Here is a 20,987-nt window from a genome sequence, read left to right on the forward strand (position 1 = left end):
ACACAGCCATGGCTTCTATGAGTACGAGTGATGACGCATATTTTTTTATAACGTAGAAATGTCATTTGTCATCTATAAACTTATGTTCAAAGCTTATTGATCAGAAAGACGGTGGTACCGTGCCGAAGCTGCATCCAATTTTTAAGAGAGGGTGAAAAAAAGAAACGCAATGATTATGAACGGTAGGCTTTCAAACGTCTCTTAATGCTTCATACACTGCTCTGTTCGAAACGAAGTGCCCGGTAATGACTTTGTTTATGACATGAACTCGCGTGCATAAAATGGCGAAGCTCAACGAAACGGTTAAAGGGTGTCGATTCTCATAATGAGCCACGGCCCGCACCACATAGCAGAAGCCACAAGATGCGAGGCGTAGATATCTGTGAGCAGAAATGGCTTTTATGATTTCTAAGAGATTCCAGGTAAGCTTATAGCACGCAGATGCATTAAGCCGCTAGCTCGCAACCCTGTCGAGCTGCAGTCGCCGTTTCATTTCGGCGTCGTGGTGGGAATTAGCATGGCCACACTTTTCACGGAGCTGAAAGTGCGCTGAAGGACAGTGTTTATCTCTTCAGAAGAGAAGCAGGTTTTGCTGTTAAAAGTGCTTGGTATCTCGGTTACGCTTTGTAGAAACTCTGGCGAAGCTCTAGCGACTGGCTTAAGGAAGTTCGTATGAAAGGAGCGCCCGTTTGTTTACACACACCAACGGCGTTAGCGCGTCGAGCCGGTCTTACGGAATCTCAACTGCTCGCGGAAAAATGTTTTTCCCAACGGTGGACGCACCAGCCAACGCAAGCATCGAGCAGGGATATCTTCGTGTCGTCTACCAGAGCGTGAGGAACTTGATTGATTGCGATAACTGTGGACAGCACGCATAAAAACACGAGATGCGCACAGATATGAAAAAAAAGTAAAAAAAAGCGCAATGTTTGAGTAGAACATATACACTCTTCATTTACACGCTTTGTCTAAAGCTTAGCACATCCTCCAGAAATATTCCATCAATAATACATTCCTTTAAAATCTCTGCTATGTTCTCGCCTGTGCGTGATTGTTAGACCGCCATTTTCACTGGCAGCTCTATTTGACGTTGGTGCTATTTGGTGCAACATTGTTCCTCTGTACGTTCAAGTGTACGTTGCTTTATTTTTTGCTTGGGATCTTTTTCAATGTGGATTATTACTGCTGTCAAGTTATCATCGTTGTGCTTAAGGCGCACCTACTGCTCTACCTATCGCAATCATTCACCCCTCCCCCGGTACAAGGTAGCCAACAGAAAAAAAAAATATCTGGTTAATTACATCTTTCTTTGAACTTTCTCTATCTCTTTCTGTACTGCATCTGACATATCTCGAATGTCTCACCAATTCTATTGCAAGAGAGTCTTGTTTAATCAAATTGCGCGTGCCACGCTAATAATGATGTACAGTCAACCACAAAAGTTTACGGACCACGGAGTCTCAGAAACCGTTGAATTTCTGAGCAGCTTGTAACAGTAGTGAGTAAAACCGAACATCACAATGTTGTTCACATATACTGGTAGGGGTTGTAAATGCGAATACTAGGTTGCGTTGGTGAGGCTGCGCAGATATTCAATTTTTTCGCAGATTTCATGTTCCGTAAAATTTTGTGGTTGACTGTACATTATCGGATGTACGCAAGTGATTAGCCTAGCTGGAATGTAGATGTATAAATAGCGGGTGGACTTGACTACATTATATTATATTGACGTATATTATAGCAATAACGTCTCGGTGAGACCTACAGTTGGTTCACCTTCATTATAAGTTGAAACAGCACGACTGAAACCAGGACACAAAGAGGTCATTTTAAACGAGGACACGTCCTGTGGTGCCGGTTTTTATTTTTCGTCGTCATTTCGCTCGTGCTGTTTAGGCTTTTGTTGCATCTTAGTCACTACTTTTTTTTATAAAAAACGTTTCTGCATAATATGCTCCTCGTGTTTGTTTTCGCGCTCTTTCTGTGCCAGATGTTTCCATTCATCGTAGTTACGCAAGAAGCAAACGGCCATCGCATGTCCGGACCTGTCGCCGAAATGCTGGCGCTCATCGTACGAGGTCTCAACGTCAGGTAAGCACATCAAAAGTCGGTGTCGGCTTGGGACAGGAACATAAAAAAATGACCGGTTATTATTTACTTCATTGTAACTGCCCACAACACGGATGTGGAACTCATTTCTTGCTCGCTAACAAATATATTACCGGAGAAACGCACGTGTCTTTACTGCAAGTGACAAACCTACGAACCTATTGCCTGAAATTGCGTCCGTCTGCGTCACTGTGTTGGCACTCCTTTGTTTGGTTGCTGTGCTAGCGAGAATCTCAGCGACGCTCAGCTGCAGTTAAGCTTTCAATACCTCAGTCTAGGTGGAAATTAGTTACGAAATTTGCAGGCGCAAGTTGGAATCAGCTAGCGCAAGACAGGGGTAATTGGATATAGCAGGGATATATATATATATATATATATATATAGATAGATAGATAGATAGATAGATAGATAGATAGATAGATAGATAGATAGATAGATAGATAGATAGATAGATAGATAGATAGATAGATAGATAGATAGATCTTTATCTTGCCCCGAAGGGGCATCGCTAATGGTCGGGGCCCCTAGTCCAGGGCTCCGCTGGCTCTTGCCATTTTCTCTGCTCTCTGGATCAGCTTGAGCTGGTCGTCGAGGACCGAGCTGGACAGCAGTGCCTCCCATTGCTCCCTCGTGGTGTTCGTGTCATGGTGTTATATGTTGTGTAGCGTGCACTCCCACGTAATGTGGTATAGAGGCCTTCGTCCTGCAGTGGACATAAAAATAAGCTCATGATGATTATTATGATGATGATGAATATGATGACCTCAGCCTTTCCTCTCCCCCCCCCCCCCCCCTTTTCCCTTCCTGTTTAGGTGCTGTTTGGAAAATTGTGATGTCATTTTGTCATTGTTTAGTTACAGTGACTTGAGTTTCTTGCAATTTTGAAGAAATGAAAATAAATTAGGGCTTACATTGAACATCCACTTCAATTCAAGATCCACCACAATTGGTGCAGTGGTTTCCATATATTTAGATAGGAGCTCCTGAGAGAAAGCTTCCTTTTAAGTGTGTCATAGCACGAGACGGGTCCAGTTCGGGTCTTTGTGCCGAAAAATGCGTATGCACTTTTTACGCCTAACAGGCCGGTATTGTCACTACCTCCGGATGGCCAGTGGGGGTACAAAGTGAACGGAAGCTTCACCGGCGCCATCGGCATGTTACAGAGAAAGGTGAGCTCACACACGGGGTTAATTGATTGATACCCTGAAAGGAAGAAGCATCCGTTGAGTCAATGCACTTCCAAAACGCACATACACCCACGCAACCGCTGCTAGCGATATCTTGTTTATCGTTTTGTTTTGTTTGGCTGTATTGGTTGACTTACATCCCCTATATTTCCCTGATGTCTTCGTGTCGTGTTAGTTCAACAGAAATTCTCGCATTCCCTTATATATATGCACACCAGAACTGTAGCACAAACAACGGAGATAACGGCAAGACAACACGGAAATCATACAGCACGACGCGATAAAAATATAGCTTATTCAAAGATCCAAATTCATCGTATATATGGCTGAACACGCCTGAAAGGCCACACGAATTGTGGCTTAGCAAGAAGCGTTGTTGCGCTAGAGAGGGAGGTTCTTTAATGAAAACTGGGGATTCCAGCCTGGCGGCTCGCCTAACCCGTGCTACTTCAGGTGTATGCGATGACAAATGCGATGATAAGTACAGGATATAACACAGACTCCTAACCCGCACAACATTCACAATTATCTTGTCGAGACCAGTGTTTCACGTAAAAGTTAACAGTGCCTTCATAGTGCGGGGATGCGCAGGCGGAACTGGTCCATGGTGCAAGTAGATGTGTGCGATCCCTTAGGTGCATATAATGTGCGGAAATCAGGACGATTCTTTGGAGTATAAAGAAGTTGCAATAGCAGATAAAACGCACTATGCCCTCTAGGAAGGAAGGAAGCAAGAGAAAAGAAGAAGGTAGGGAGGTTAACCAGGATAACGTCCGGTTGGCTACCCTACACCGGGGGAATGGGAAAAGGGAACAGAAAGATGACAGGGAGAGATAGGAGGGAAGGAAAGACGGGAAATGAGCGGTTAGTTCGCTGACGCGTGTGTTAGTGCACTAATAGTCACAGACGTTGACACAAGCCCGTCGTCCTCAAGAAGCACAAAAGTGCCTTCACCGCTTTATGGGCCGACGAGCGATGGGGGCGGTGTTCCAGCAGCACCTGCACGGAAAGCGTCCGATCGTCCAGTTTTTTTAGCGCGTTAGCAAGATCTTGTCTTTCTTGAGCATATCGTGGACAGTGGCACAGCAGGTGGTCAATAGTTTCGTCGGTGCCGCAGGCCTCGCATGCTGCACTGTCGGTCACTCCAATTAATGTAGAGTATGCCTTTGTGAAGGCAACTCCTAACCAAAGGCGACAGAGAAGCGAAGCTTCACGTCGAGGAAGTCCGAATGGAGGTCGGAGTTGCAGTGAGGGGTTTAATCGATGGAGTCGTGTAAGTCGTAAGTTTGGCGAGTTCCACTCGGTCAGTGAGAGACTGCGTGCCAGGTGTCGAAGCTGCCTTGCGGCGTCTGTCCTCGAAAGTGGAATTGGAACGATGCCCTCTAGTATGCTGCATGCGGGGCAGATTAGGCGGATATGATCGCCACTGTGCCATGCCCTCTAGTATGCTGCATGCGGGGCACAGTGGCGATCATATCCGCCTAATTTTATGCAGCAAGTATTTTGTGTAGGCGATGTTCAGACAAATACGGTGCACACATGAACAGATACCTGCCAAGGCTGAACAGCATGCCGAAATCACACGTTGTGTAGTAAGTGCAAATAGTTGTGTGCTGATGCTCCACTTCGGTACGGATAGCACGCTGTGAGAGCCAGGGGCGGATCCAGGTTTTTTCTGAGGGGGGGGGGGGGGGGTCAGCTTCTGTCAATCATGATGATGATGATAGTAGCCTTTCTTATTTACCGAAATTCACCGTTTCTGCTCACGCAAACCCGCGTTTTGTTCGTCTAGAGCAACACCTGTAGCCCACCGTGGTGGCTCAGTCAGCTCAGGCGTTGTGCTGCTGAGCACGCGATCGCGAGATCGAATTCCGGCCGCGGCGGCCGCATTTCGCTGGAGGCGAAATGCAAAAACGCCCGTGTGCTTGCGTTGTAGTGCACGTTAAAGAACCCCAGGTAATCAAAATTAATACGGAGCCTTCCACTACGGCGTGCCTCATAATCAGAACTGGTTTTCGCACGTAAGACCCCAGTAAGAGGAAGAAGACCTGTAGCGAAGCCAGGTATCGGTTTCTCCAACCTTATAGGAAAAGGACGTTACCCAATACAGTCATGTGTTTGGCGGCTGTGCCTGATAATACAAGGTGTTCAAAGCTAAGCTTTGTGCTTTTCTTAAAATTAGGCACGAGGAGGCACGCGAAGACCACCTTTGCAAATAAGTTATGTGGCCAGGGGGGCACAAAGTGAGATGATAATAATCACTGTGAGCCGGCCGGCCAATTAACTAAAACGGAACAATTATCTTTTGTCGACTGCAGTAAGTGGGTATTTTTGTATTGAAAACTCATTAGAGGCAGTCGTGTTTCTTACTGCAGTCGACAAAAAATAATTGTTCCATTTTAGCTAATTGGCCGGCTCACAGTGATTATTATCATCTCACTTTGTGCCCCCCTGGCCACATAACTTATTTGCGCAGGTGGTCTTCACGTGCCTCCCAGTGCCTAATTTTAAGAAAACCATAACGCTTAATTTTGAACACCAGGTATATCTAGCATGTATTGTTTATTAAAATAAAATTTGGGATGATCTGTTGCAGGTTCGTTATAAATACGTCAGCACGGGTCCATCTTTGGAGTTCTGTTCGGACACCTTGTTTTCCTTAAGGAGATTCTTTGTGGTCGGCTGAGACACCTTCGTTTGCTTTGGAGCTCAAACGCGGCAACCACTACGCTGGTTGTTTACGATGGCGAATCACCGCGTATGAAGACTCATGACGCCACCTACAAGAAGAACGATGTGGTGTAGTAGCCGAGAGCGCGAGCGAGCGTCTTCATGTTTTGTTTCCCACGCGACGCCATCCTTGGCCCGCGCGCTGGCGTTGGCCGCTAACGTCACGCTCCCCCACTTCGCAGCCGCTGCTCGAGGCTTCGCCCCGCTCCGCGAGAACGGCCACTCAGACAAACGGATCCAGCGGCTTTGACCGTACTATGCTTAATGTACGGCAATAAAACTGCGAAGTTACAATGAAAAACTTGTAGCGTACGAACGGTACTGTGCTCGTATTGGATATTGTCAACGTGTAACTGTGATCACAATGAGTGCTACAGTTAAAAGAAGCTGCCCATGCGTCGTTCTTAGTTTAGCTGTTAGTTGTTATTATTTATAGAGGGTTTGTCCGAAAAGTAATGTCAGAGAGTCGATTAAAAATAAATTATTGATGAGATCGGTAAAACACAATAAAATGTTTCAAAATAGGCTCCTCCTTCATCGTTACATTGCTTCTAGCCAGATTTCCAACCATCGAAGGCGTCACGGTAGGCGTCCTTAGAAATGTCCTTTAGAGCCTTGGTGCAAGCCTCTTCGACTTAGCCAACTGTCGCGAAATGATGTCCTTTCATGAGAATTTTTAAGCGCAGAAAGAAGAAGAAGCCTTGGAGAGCCACGTCAGGACTGTAGGGCGGCTGTGTTAAGGAGTTGCCAAAATCTTAATTTTGATTATTCACCTTTACCATTTTGTTCGTTGTTAGGTGCATGTTTTATTTCATCCAGTGTGGCCAATCCCCCTCGTGGGTGCGAGCCATGTTTTGAGGCAACAACAACAACAACAACAACTGTAGGGCGGCTGGGGAACCGTTGGCATCTTTAAATCGGCCAGGAAGTGGGTCACGAGGAAGGCGGTGCAGGCTGCATAGTGCGTTGTCATGGTGAAGTTTCCAATCGCCCCCGATATCAGGTCGGGTGCGATGAATCCTTCGTTTGAGTCGCTTGAGCACTTTCACGTAGAATTTGGCGTTCTCGGTTGTTGCCATGGGGTACAAACTCATGGTGGACAAGGCCACTGATGTTAAAGAACACAATCAGCATGGTCTTGACCTTTGACTTGCTTATTCTGGCCTTCTTGGGGCGAGGGGACGCCGAGCTGTGCCGCTTGGCACTTTGCCTTTTTGTTTCGGGGTCGTATTGAAACATCCAAGTCTTGTCACCTGTGATGACATTGTCCAAAACGTGGGGGTCACTTTCGCACAAGTCCCAAACCTCCTGGCACATTTCAACTCCGCTCGATTGTTGGTCGTCCATTAACATTTTGCGCAAGATCTTCGCGCACCGCTTTTCGTATCTGAAAATTATTCGTCAAAATCATGTGAACGGTACTTCTTGGAATGTTTACTGTCTGTGCCACTAAACGGACACTCAAACGAGAGTCTGACTGACTGAATAAACTTTATTAAAACCAGCAAGAGGTGGTGGCTGAGCACAAAAGATCTCTCGCGCGCGTCACATTTTCGTCGGTGATGGTCGTTGATGGCGGTACAGCGCGGGCTTCATCGCTGACCTCTTCACAACCTTCTAAAAACACCTTGTGCCCGCGGTAAACTTGACGTTCTGACAAACAATTATCGCCAAAAGCTGTCTTTATCATAAAAAAAAGTTTCCACTGCAGACTTGCCGAGTTTCACACAAAACTCGATGGCAATACTTCGTTCCAACGAGCACTGTATTACGGCTTGCACGGTAAATGAAAATGAGTTGACAAAAAACCTTGTCCTTAATAGAGTGTACTAGAATGGGGGAGTGGGTCCAACGGGCGCCTTAGCAAGGGGCGAGGGTGAAGCAAAAAACACGGAAAATGTGGCGGCGCTGCCGTCGCCTTCTTCTGAATCTCCGGCCAATAAACGTTGGCTCCGGCTGTTTCGGCAGCGCTCATTGGCTGAGGCGAGCTCGCGGGTTGAGTAGCTGTCGTCTGCTCGACGCACCGTCGTTGTTGCGTCGTTTGCGTTCTTTCCGCCGCTCTTTTTCCATTTTATTTACAATAGATCGGTGGGGAATAATCTCAGCCACCGAGTATCCGCCTGTCAAAGCTCCATGCAGCTGCGGTAGGGTCTCCGACGCGACAAGCGTCCGGCCGGCGAGCGGGACCGCTCAATCGGAAGAAAGTGACCGTGGCGCCACCTGGATTTTCCATAAAAAATGACTCAGCGCAGAGCCCTCGTTGGACCCACTCCCCCAATATAGTACACTCTATCCTTACTCTCCAGATGGTCGCAGACGACTGAGCGACCCCGCGTGCGTAAGCTAACTTCCCCCTCCACCAATCCCAACTGGTCTTAGCGCGCTGTGACGTATAGTCGCTTCACAATATAATCACTGACATTACTTTTCGGACAAACCCTATATATGAACACTTCAGCAGGTGATCTCTTTCATTAAGCAGGTTGGTTGCGGAACCGATGACAGCTAATGAGGCAACCGATGACACCCCAAGGGGCAACTAAGTTGATCAGGCGTGAAGGCGCTCGCGCGGACATCGGCGTGCTTGGCAAAAGGGACGTCCCCTCGTTCATTCGACGCCACCGACGGGACGAGTAAGGCACCGCCGGCGCCAGCAGGTCCAAGATGTTCATGAGAAAAAATAATTACGGCAACTTCGCGACACCACACCCCGGCGGAATACAACTAAGCTTGTGAGCGAGCTAGCTTTACTTCTCAATGGCTGATATCACTGGTACTCGCGAAAAATACTTTTGAAGAATGCTGGTGGTCATATTTGTTTTTGCGACAGGGCCATCAGGGTCAGCGAGGGGGCGATGCAGAAATCTGAGGGGGGGGGGGGGGTCAGGACATCCGGACATCCCCCCTGGATCCGCGCCTGAGAGCAACATAAAAGAACGCATCATAACTGAATAGTCGCTCGCAGAAAAAAGGTATCGAGATATGCTCCGAGGAACTGCTGTGTGCTGAATCAACAGCGCAGTAAGCGTGTTCGGTAACAACCCAAACGTGTACGTGTCTGGGTCGTTACATGAAACTGCATGAAAGCTACATGAAACTACCGAGTGTCCCAGTGGGCTGCAAAGGCTCTCTGTACCGAGTCTCACCGTGTATGCGTACGTCGCGCAGGAAGTGGACCTGTTCATCGGTCCGGCAGGCCTGATCGCCGAGCGACTGGAGGCAGCCAACTTTTACCCCTACGTGTTCGGCTACTCCACCATACTGGCACCGCACCCACGGAAGATCGTGGACCCATTCAGCTTCGTCAATGCCTTCCAGTCCCAGGTGAGTTACCCAGCCTTTCGACTTCTGCATTGTAGCAAAAACACTCATGCGTAAAGTGGACCCCAGGGTCAGTGGTAACAACCACTGCAATAACATTTATAACCGACAAGATCACCACTGGGCGCACGTTAGAGAACCGCAGGTGGTCAAAATTAATTCCGGAGTCCCCCGGAGTGCCTCATAATCACATCATGGTTTTGGAACGTAAAACGACGGACTTTATTTAGATCACCCACTCTCCTCCTTCACCTGACAGCCCACGTAGTTCCCTTACCCTCCGATTCCCGGTACAACTTCGTAGGCCGGAAAACTCTTCTCCGGTGGGAAACACGTGCTCTAATCGCCCCGTGTGTCTCTCTTCGGCGACTTCGGGCTGAGGCTGCGCTTACCCCTTGCGTAATCTGGTCCTGGGGCCCACTGCCTCAAAACCCTGTGAAGTGCCGAAAATGCCCTGCCTCCGCGTCTGCAGCGGATGCTCGCCGCCTGATATGACTGTGCCCAGGGACAAAGGTCACAGTTAGAGGTGTACGTGCAAGACCACCCACACAATACGAACAGTTAATTATAGATAAGTACCACACGCAGCTTGTGCAGGCAGTTTCTTCCCAAAGGACTACACGTATTTATTTAACCAGAATATGTTGTATGGCAGTTTGTATATATTTTGCACCCTAATGCAGTGACATCTGTTGGAAGTCAGCGCTCCGTCTTGTCTCGTCTTGTCTCGTCTTGCCTCGTGTCGTCCACTAAACCAAACGGTAAAGAAAAAAAAAAAGCATAGCGGTTTATTCCGTGAATATCGACAGATGTTAATAAATGCGCGCGAGTACGAAAACTACAGAATGACGAATCATTCACAGGGCTCCGAATATTCGCCTTATCTGAAGCTCCCGGTTAGTATCTGGAGTAGTTGAGAGCGTTTGCTCCCGAGTGCTGGCCGGATTACACCAAAGCCCCACTCTTGTCCCCGAGGTCTGGGTGGCCATTTTCCTGAGCTGGTTCCTGGTGGCCCTCGTGTCAACTCTTGGAGAATCGCTGCTTTCCACGCTGGCGCCAGGTCGCGGCATAAGTGTGCGTCGCGGTGGCTACTGGAACAGCCTCTGGGAATACCTGCAGTTCATGCTTCCGCAAGGTACTGTTGATATAACATGGAGCCTCCTTCTTCCTGTGTACGCCTGTCTTGCTTTATTCCGGCAGCAACTTTTGGTTGAACACTTTCATTCTTGAAACACCGGCATGACGTCCCGATTGCAGGCTGCAACAAGTGCACCTCGAGCGAGTTTGGTCGCGTGCTGCTGGGCTTCTGGTTCCTGGCCATGCTGGTGCTAATGTCCAGCCTTGGAGGCGAGCTCAAGGGGAGTCTGCTCGTCAAGGACATCGAGGATCACGTGGACTCGGTGGACGACCTGCTGCGCTTTCCCTCAATACGCATCGCTGCAGAGAAGGGCAGCGTGCACGAGCGGTTCTTCAACGTGAGCCATGCATGGCTACTGCATGATACGTTTAAAGACAATTGGAGCAAAACAAAATACGTTGCACCAGCTAAAACGATAAACCACACGCGCACGCACACACACACACACACACACACACACACACACACGCACATTGCTAGGCAATTAGTTACTTTTGTTGGTAGAATTAGCCTGAAGACTCGTATAATAAAGTAAATACACAAGAATACATAAATATTCATCTGTTCCTTTCTGCTTTTACCACCAGTAAAAAGTGATCCAATGAGAAATCACGACAAAGAAATTAGTACATGTTACAGTACTATAGATTGCAACGTTGATTAGGTGTGAAAAATTGTTGGGAACATTAGTGATGTGGGGGTGCAAAATGCTTCGTTACTCGTTACTCTAAAATGACTAAGAATATACAGCGGCATGTGCGTGACAAGCTTTTAATATATTTCTTACTAAGAGTTCTTAAAGAGTGTTCCCATTAAATTTACATTATCTCGTAAATATACTAGAAAGTGATGTCAGAAGAAAAAGAAAGGAGCCGATAAAAAAGTTGTTTATAAGTATTGGACGCTTCGGGTTTGGATTTGTGGACCAGGCTCCCGTACGGAAGTAGAAACGTCTAATACTTATAACACCACTTTTTGGTCGGCGTCATTTCTTTTTCTTCAGACATGAAATAACTACCTGACCAGAGAGGTTGTCGTCCAACCCTCGATTGCATCAAACTATAAAGGGCCATTTACTTGGGGCATTTCGTTTTCCACTTGGCTCTTTGCTCGCTGCGTCAAGTTCTATGGTGTTTCACAGGCCCTTCGTCTGCATACTCTATTAGTGCTTTAGATTTATAACTAAATAGTTAGTTCGTAGTAGATTTTTATAGCGCAAGGGCAACTGTTGCCAAAGAGCGCCAAACACAGGGTAGATTTATAACTAAATATAGCATAAGGGAATCAGCTACTGCGAAGCCGTTTTATAGCCCGTGAGACGACACTTATAATACCGACGCTAAGCTAAAGCGCTAACATTGCTTCATGCGGTCAGAGCTCAATATGTTTCCGGTGTAACACTTTCGCACATTTCCACAATTGCCAAAGATCCATGACTCTTTTTCCCAAACTCTGGAACATTCTTACTGCACAAAAAAGGTGCACAAAAAGAAAGAAATTGAATGAGCACTGGAAAACTGGAGCTTTAACAAAAGTAAAGCTTAAGCCTCGTGTAATGATGGATGTCTTATCCAGCCAGTGAAGAAAGAAGTACACTTGTCTATTCATTGAAAAGATCTTATGAGAGTAAACTAATGGAAGTCCAAGTGCCAAAGGCTGGTGGAGGGTTAGGCTTGACCCTCTTGATCGATCCTAGTAATCAATATTACCAAGTCCGTTAGTTGAATGATTGAAACTTCCAACACGCAGACGACGGCCAAATCAAAGTCGTCAAAGTAAGATTTTTTATCTGTGTTCTCCGATTAAATTGCTGCCGTGGTTTTGTCATGAAACACAAATCGAACATCGCAAATCATGACCCGAATGCGTAACATTGGCCGAGTTTGAAACGAGGACGAGCTCCTAGTGTGTTTTCGCTTCATCGTCATAATTAAAGGCACAAACTGGCAAATCAGAAAACACAGGGGATACAGGAACAGCATACTGTGACCCGGATATGAACATATGGCAGAATATTATTTCTTTAATAAAGTACTACTGCATGCGTTTAGTTCTAATATCATGGACATTTCTTACGGCTTCTTTTCTGTACACCGCTGTTTCTTAGCGCACCTCTTCTCTGCTGCCTTTAATTATCGTACGTGATTTTTCATCGTGCATATTTTTGCACAACATTGTTTCTGATGTTTATGCCCGTTTGGTCATTGTATTTCCAATTAGTTGCCTTGCTTTTGAGCAATACTTAAAAATTGAACCCACTACTAGCCTCTGGTTACGGGTTCTAAAAGCGTCTGTATCCAGTCGAACCCGAATATAACAAAACAGAAGAAAGCTAATTATGTTTTACACGGAGAACTTACTGGCCGATGCTCATGTGAAATTTCTCCTTCATAACGAAGTACTAGACATTGGGTTTTGTGAACTAGGGGAATCCACTGGCAGATCTAAAAAGCTACTTATATGCCGCAAACGCAGTGTCAAAGAGTTATTTTTCTGCTGTAGCTGTGCTGGGCCGATGATGGACAGACAATGAGGGACGTGGACTGGAGAAAATCTACGCAATCATAAACATCGAGAATGTCATTCCTAGTGATGCAGAGAAAGAGTTCAAGATACAGGCAAACAATTACTACCTGCATAGGCGTACTTTTGTTTTCTGTAAATGACTTTCTTGCTTGCGTCCTTTCTCTACTGGGTATAATAAATCCGTCATAAGAATGCATCACAGAATTTCGCTTAAATAGGTGAATTTGCGTATATCGAATAACTTAATATTCCAAACTATTTTGAGCGCATAATCCAGTTTGTTATAACCGGGATAGACGGTACTTCTTGTGTGATCTTTGAAAGCGCAAATAAACATGCAATTCAAATGCAGCCTGCTAAGTCATATGTTGTGACGCAATAGAGATGGTTTCCTTTTTTCGTTTACCGCCTATGAACTCACAGTGGGTCTCTCGATACTTTTCTCTTGCGATGCGCACAAACACATCAAATTCTTTCAGAGACCGGCGCACCCGACGTTCCGCAGTCTGCTTCCGCGGCTGCAACCAGTTCAGGGTTCGCTGACGTCAATGGAAGTGGCGGCCGCCATCTTGGACAAGGTGGAGGCCCGCAGCCACGTGTTCGTCCTGCCGCTGACGTACCTCAAGGGACTGCTCAACGCGCGCTACACCGCTAGCGAGGGGCGCTGTCGCTTCCACGTGGTTCGACATCCGCTCTCGCTCACCACGGTTGGCATGTTTCACCGCAAGGACCTCGCGCCGGACACGAGAGAAGCCATCGAGAAAAGGTGCGTCGGCCATTCATCTCCTCAACAATCGAGTGCATAAATAGGACGAGTGAGTTGTGTGCACGGCGCGTTCAGTAGGACGTACGCCCGCTAAATTTAGAAGCTGCTGCTGCACACTCGTTAAGTGTTCGCAATAGCAGCGCAAAGCATATGGGTACGCCGAGAAAGAAGGCACAGATGACACGTATATTATTATTATTATTATTATTATTGGATGTGTATCAATAAATTATTATTATTATTATTATTATTATTATTATTATTATTATTATTATTATTATTATTATTATTATTATTATTATTATTATTATTATTATTATTATTATTATTTGGCCGTATTGCCTGAAGAAGAAGCATTGCAAGTGACAGCATGGTCTGCAACGTTGCGCTGGAGCTCAATCTTCGGAAGGTGTTGTTTATTACGTGGGGGCAGCACGTTGGCGTCACGCTGCGCGCGAGACAACTTCTGCTACGTAGCAGGAACATCGCCTTGGCAGCTACCAGGCGTCTCAGAACGTTGGCGCGACGAGAAGCGTTGCATGCGTCGCAATTCAATGGGGCACAAGATGAGACCGAAGGAAAACCGTGGGCGTTTCTAGCTTGAAGCTGACTGTCCGTTCCGCTGCGCGCACACAGCTGCACAGCATGGGACACGAGTGTGCCCCCAACAATTTATATATTCAATATTCCCATACGCTCATACGGGATCGTATACCGGATATTTTGTAGAAATAACAGAATTTAGAAAGATCGCCTGTGGCAGAGAGTAAAACTCCGATCCTCGAGCTGAATTACTCGAAGAGGCGGGCCTTACTTGCACAAGAAATCGAAATGCATGCAAATGCAAATTTGAGTGCGCAAGGCACATACACCGGTACGAATTTTGAAACTAGCCTGTTTTCTAGTAGATTCAATTATTAAATTTTTATTTCCTTAAAATAATTCATGGACAGAGGTGGTCACAAAATACTGCTACCATGAGCAGTTTGACGTGGCAGCCACCCCTACACGATAGCACGAGCAGGCACAAGGAAATTCAGAAAGTACAACAGCAGGTACAGGATGAGCAGCATAAAAAAAAAGTAGATTCAAAATAAAGGTATGTGGTATGTTGAAAGGCATGCATCGCAAACAGTAAATTAACACAAACGTGAGCCACGGCCTCTCTGTTCCGACATGGGACTAGCCAACGGCTGGCTAGGGACCTACCTAGCAGGCCCCCCTGCCTAGCTTCTCAGGACCTCAATAAAGTTGTTTATTACTACTACATGCTAGATTTCAGCTTTTGGAAATTAAAGGTGGTACATATGAAAAGGCATGCTCCATTAGCATGCCAGGAACTGTATGTACTAACAAAAATACGTCTTTCATTACGTGAACAAATATCTGATACTGTTTAAAGACAGTTGAAAGATATTAACAGATCTCGCCTCATACTTGTTGAGGAGACTGCGCAAAGCTTACTTAATTGCGACTCATAATCGTTACGAAAAGGTAAATAATACATAATTATTAACCACACAATGTGTAACATATATTGATAATTGTTATTATTTTATTATATCCGAATATATCCACTAATTGTGTGTGATATACTATAATAATAAATAAATAAATAAATAAATAAATAAATAAATAAATAAATAAATAAATAAATAAATAAATAAATAAATAAATAAATAAATAAATAAATAAATAAATAAATAAATAAATGTTGCTTTTCAGTTTATTTTTGTTTATTAAACGTGTCTCGTTTGATTTCGAGCTAACCACACGAAGCAAGAATATAGCAGCCAGCTAGCCTGCCTAGCAATTTGAACTACAGTTCTTGCGGTATGAAGGATGGCGATCGCGTTCGTCTGTTCCCCTCAGCACGACTTATTAGCCTATCACTCTAAATATTTTTGAACCTTTATGGGTTTATGGACTTGGGTGGCATCTTCGGCTTGCCGGACGTCCCAGAGCTGGTCTTAAAGCTCTAAGCAAAAATGATGACAGCTGTGACAGGCGACATAAAAAGTGCCTTAAATAAAGTTTCATATCTATCCCTGTGAAATTCTCCTGTCGGATATTTCTGTGCGCCCAAGGCTGTGAGAGTGATTATATAGTTTTCAACTACGTCTCTATCATCGCACGTCCAGTGAGAGCTCCGTTGTCATCCTCCATAAATGTTTGTAAGGCCATAACGGTAGGGGTGTTACCCGTACGTGTGACAAGCAAACGCCCTTCAGGGTGTAAACGTTTTCTACAGGGCATAGAATCGTTGCTGTTGTGATGTTTAAAAAGACAGGCACGGTCATTCCAAGTTCGCATTGCTTTCTTGACTTTCGTGACCAGAGCCCGGTACATGATCGACAGCCACCTCTTCGAACGCATGATCGACACCCGAGTCATCAACTACACTCGCTGCTTGCAAGAGGAAGAAGACCGCGTCGACGCACTCAGCATCAGCGACGTGCACGGAATCTTCTACCTCTACTTGGCCGGCGTCTGCGCCTCTGTTATCGGCTTTGGCCTCGAGTGGGCCTCGTACGCCTTGTCATCCCGCGAGAGGAATCAGCGTAAAGAAACGAAATTGATGGCGGTGCGAGCGCGCCGCTTTAAATAGAACGTTGAGCAGGAGAACCACGGCATAGTGCAACAAGTAGAAGAGGACATGTCTTTAAACAACTTGAGCCTCTTGTAGCCTGATTTTCTTAGCGGAAGAAAAAATACTCAAGTTACACTTAGAACTACTTATATGCGATGCTAGAACGCCCAAAATTAGTTTCACGCCCAATGTATGGGGACAGCGCTATTGGTACGAGGACTGAAGAAGGTATGAACAGTGCATGCACTCAACTGACAACTTATCTTTACTGGAAAAAAACGTGAATATATATATATATATATATATATATATATATATATATATATATATATATATATATATATATAAATGGGGGTGAGTGAAAATTAGGAACGAATCATGATCGTCATTGCGCAACAAAAATAAAGGTTAGACTCATGGAACTCTGCACGTGCTAGCGAGATTTCTTTGTCAGTGAGATTGATAGACGCTTGACTAACACACATGTCGCCTTTCCTTCTGATATGGAAGGCTTCAATCACCTCTCGGGTCAGTTGCTGGCCAAGACGGAATAAAAAAGTGCCACAAGAAACAGGGAGTGTTCACCCTCATTGGAAGCACAGATCATTGTTTTCTGAGTCAGAGATCGCAACAGGTAAGCATATTATTGCATTTTTTTGTCGAATGACTAAACATGACGTGAAAATCAGTATTTCTGTCGCCTATGCGTCCCGCTCGCATTTAGAAGCTGAGGTTTGTTACGTCACGAATTCGTGACAAGAGTCTAGATTTAGTTAATCGCTTTGGTCGACCCTCTGCCTTTCCTTTCTTCGATATGGGGAAAGCCTAGCCGTAGAATTGACGTTCCACACACACCACAATGGTCGAGTGACATTGGCTAACATTCCCAGGGCTATGGTATAAACACATCGTGTGCATAATTACTAAAAGAAATGGACTAAAGAGCAGCCGTCGCGTAGCCCAAAAATTGGCAGAGCACCGCAAGCTTCTTGCGAAGGTTGTATAGGTATCATTGTATAGGTATAGTTGTATATATAGCTATCACATTGTATAGGTGTAGGTATCAGCGGAAAGTTTCCTTTTCTTCCAATTATATTTACTTTTTGTTTTTATTTTCCGTTGCATTTATATTGCTGCTACGAACGATAGAGGACCTTTTATTTTCCCGATGGTGCTCGTTCTTTAAAGGTACACTTATTCTTGTTTGACTCACGAGTGGCTCTATGCCACAAGGGAGGCGAAGCGTGGATGACAGGACACAGTTTTCTGAGGCCGTATTTTGCAACGATTTCACCAGGAGGATATTTTGTAAAAAAAGAAAACGTATTGTTATGTATAAGCTATCCGCGAGTATTCATTTAAATGCAATTGCTTGTTATGTAGTCACGTATGCTCAAGCAAATAAATAAAGAAGATCTGACTGCAAGCTTGAAGTCCAGCTACCTGGCCCCCCGCGATAGATACAATAAATAAATAAATAAATAAATAAATAAATAAATAAATAAATAAATAAATAAATAAATAAATAAATAAATAAATAAATAAATAAATAAATAAATAAATAAATAAATAAATAAATAAATAAAGTCTGTTGTTTCTTCCCATGTGAGTTGTCTTTTGTTTTGCGCTAATTTTCCTCATCAAACAAACAAAGCGCGTCTAGGCGCTCCATTTTATTGGTAATATAGTTAAACAAACGGTTTCTGGTAGGCTAATTGATTCTAGATTACGAATATAAAGTTACGCTGATTCTAGTATGTGTGGTCCCGTTTTTCTCGTGCCGTCTTATTAGAACTACACAGAGCAAATTCGCATTCGTGAACGGTATAAACGGTTTCATTTGAGCAAGTTGGTTCATGAATTCTATAGCGTACAGCCGTAATTTATGGAGAGGACATAAGGAATGCAGCACGACGCATGGCTGGCAATGATAGTCACAACTAGTGTTGCCTCCTTTATGTTCTCTAATTCAGGCTGTATATGCTATAGTAAGCAGCATCAATTAATTCTTGTCGGGGCTGCACATTGTACTCTATGTGGACAAGACTGTGTCTTCCGCTCTTCCGCATAGTTTTCGTGTGTACAGACGCATCTAATAGTTGGCAAGGGAAAAGAAGAAGAGAAAACCCGGGGTTCACGTTCCACTTGGAGGAAGGAAACCCAGGAGAGGCCCCGGCCAGCACGTACGTGTTGGAGAAAGTGTTGCGGAAGTCACGTGCTGTTTTGCGCGAAGGAGCACTGGGACGGGTACCCCAAATGTCAACGTTGCCATAGCAACCGCGCTGCTGCTCTCGGTCTCTGACAAGTGAGATAAGATTTTTCCGCCGGTGTCTTTCTCGCCGCACTTTTGTTCACGAGAAAAGCTGACTTCGGAGTGTGGTGTGTAAGCTTGAAAGTTGTGTTTTGGGTCGGTGAGTGTGTCAGCCACCAACAGATACACTCAAGCAATCACGGCGCGGGTCTTCGTCGTCTTCTTCAACGTGCCATGGAAAAACACAGGAGCGCGTGTGGTTCACTAAAACTGCTACAGAAGTTTCGTAGGCTTTGTTTTAACGCCGGTCAGCAGCACACACTTCCGGCGGCTCGTGACAGTGCAAGTTCAAAGTTTGCCCCCATCTGCTCCGGCGAGCTGCAGAACCTCTGATTGGAGGCGCAAAGAGAGATGAGAAACTAACATGGCTGCACTTCCGGCTTCAAAAACGTGACGTCAGGGCCTCTCATGTTTTGTTTCTTTCCTCCATGACGTTCCATAACCTTACCACCCGGTTCGTGGTATATCCCCCACAGTGGGTTTGCGCCATAAATTGTGGCTTCGACATCATCATTTCCGCTCAGCATAGAGGGGAGAAGAAGAAGCTGCCTTGCGCGAACGTTGAGGTCTTGACGCCTGCCAGCCAGAGAACTGCGCGCGATGAGCTCGCCCAAGACCGAGGCCACCAAGAAGCACGCCAAGGAGAAGAAGGCGCGCAAGAAAATCAAGAGCCCGAAAACGGCCCACCGGTAAGGCCTTTCCTATATCTCCGTAGACAGCGGTGTTCGTTGCGCGGTGTTAATGAGAATTGCTCTAGAGGCAAGTGTCAACTTAGAGACTCATCCACACTTATGGGAACACAGTTAGTATTGAAGCTGACATATTTTAGACGTCAGAAAGCAGTCGCCGATGGGAGCGCTGAACGAGAAGTATTAATTTGTACATAAAAGATTAATCGGCAGGCCTTTGTTAAATATTTAGGCGCTTGAACACAAGCGACAGGTTTCCTATAAAAGTTTTGGGTGGCGTCGGCAAGTCGACTGGTGTAGAGGCCTAACTGCTTGGCTCTAGGACCCGAAAGGAACAATGCGGATGGGTAAGGACGCATCTTGTTAGGTTCAACTGTCTTAATAGGCCCAAGGTGACGCGAGGTGCCACGGTTGACAGACTCCAAAACGGAAGTCGGCCATAGATAGCACGACACAACCTCGCGTGAATTCAAATCTATGGGGAACGAAAAAATGCTATCAGGCAGACGTACAACCAAAGGTGATCACACCTTGAATTGACATGAGCAGTTATCTGTTTTCGTTGCGAATGGAAGTACTTGTAGACTTGCCGTTTCGATATTTGAAAATTAGAAGTGTGACTTCCAGTAAGTGCGTATTTAGCAGTAGATATTAATACTTTTTGTCGATTTCTACTACATACGCTCTCGAGGCAAATTAGATGAAGAAGTTTTTCAGACTTTCAAGTAGAAAAAAAAAGGCTCAGGATATAAGCGAAATGTAGAAAGGGTGTTCAGGAGAGCTTATGTTAATAGATTTTGGGAACTGAACTTTGTGAATCGTGAAAGGGCGCCGAACGCATTGGATAGCGAGATCTGAAGTGAAGGCGCGAAAACGACGACGGACGAAGAGAGAGCACACACACACAGGGCGCCTTCACTTCAGATCATGCTTAACCAACACGCCCAACTATCCATCCTAGCATTGGATAGGATTCATCTTGGGCACTCATAGACTCTATAGAGGCCGACATCTATACACTTTCTGCACATCGCCCCCCCCCCCCTTCCCCCCAAATAAAAGAAGGTTATTAAATGCGTGAGCAATTACGGTAAATGCGACAGCGCATTTACCGTAATGGCGCCAAGACGAACGCAGCCGCTGAGCAGGGCTAGGAGCAACCACGTCGTTACTACGAAATGGTTACGCATCATTCGGATACCTTCCTGAGGATATTCTACGTCTTTAAATTATTTTTTTTTGTTCCTTCTCGCTTTTTTGCTGCGCGGCGCACTTCCGGTGACGGCCTCGTGCGCGAGCTGTTGCGCTTGTCTCGTTTCGAGCAGCGCACGATTTTTGGCGCTGTGCACGAGAATACCCGACTAGCGATATAAGTCAGTGCTGTACGAACTCTGCGGCAGACGCAAGCGGATCACAGATCATGATCGCGCGCTGGAACACGGTGTTTCGTGCTCTACGCGTGCGGCGTCTACACGACATGGGAACAAGCAGACGAAACGGAAGCATGTCTCTCTCACTGCGTTACGAAGTAAAACAAAGACACGCAGACATTCGGTTTGTATGTTTTATTATTTCTCTAAACTTTAATTCGTCTATTGAAGCAATAGATTACACAAATAC

General features: G+C 45.5%; 1 protein-coding gene across 1 annotated transcript; it reads left to right on the plus strand.

Moving 5' to 3' along the window:
* Positions 1–758: 758 nt before the first annotated feature.
* On the plus strand, positions 759–19,371 carry LOC119463912 (glutamate receptor 4-like). The gene is made up of 9 exons (XM_037724734.2): positions 759–833; positions 1,991–2,091; positions 3,191–3,278; positions 9,195–9,350; positions 10,323–10,482; positions 10,605–10,822; positions 13,491–13,777; positions 16,115–16,338; positions 19,262–19,371. Exons 1-9 carry the CDS (start codon positions 759–761, stop codon positions 19,369–19,371), a joined length of 1,419 nt encoding a protein of 472 aa, XP_037580662.1.
* Positions 19,372–20,987: the final 1,616 nt, after the last annotated feature.

Source organism: Dermacentor silvarum, chromosome 9 (genome assembly GCF_013339745.2).
Source record: "Dermacentor silvarum isolate Dsil-2018 chromosome 9, BIME_Dsil_1.4, whole genome shotgun sequence".
NCBI classification, from domain to species: Eukaryota; Metazoa; Arthropoda; class Arachnida; order Ixodida; family Ixodidae; genus Dermacentor; species Dermacentor silvarum.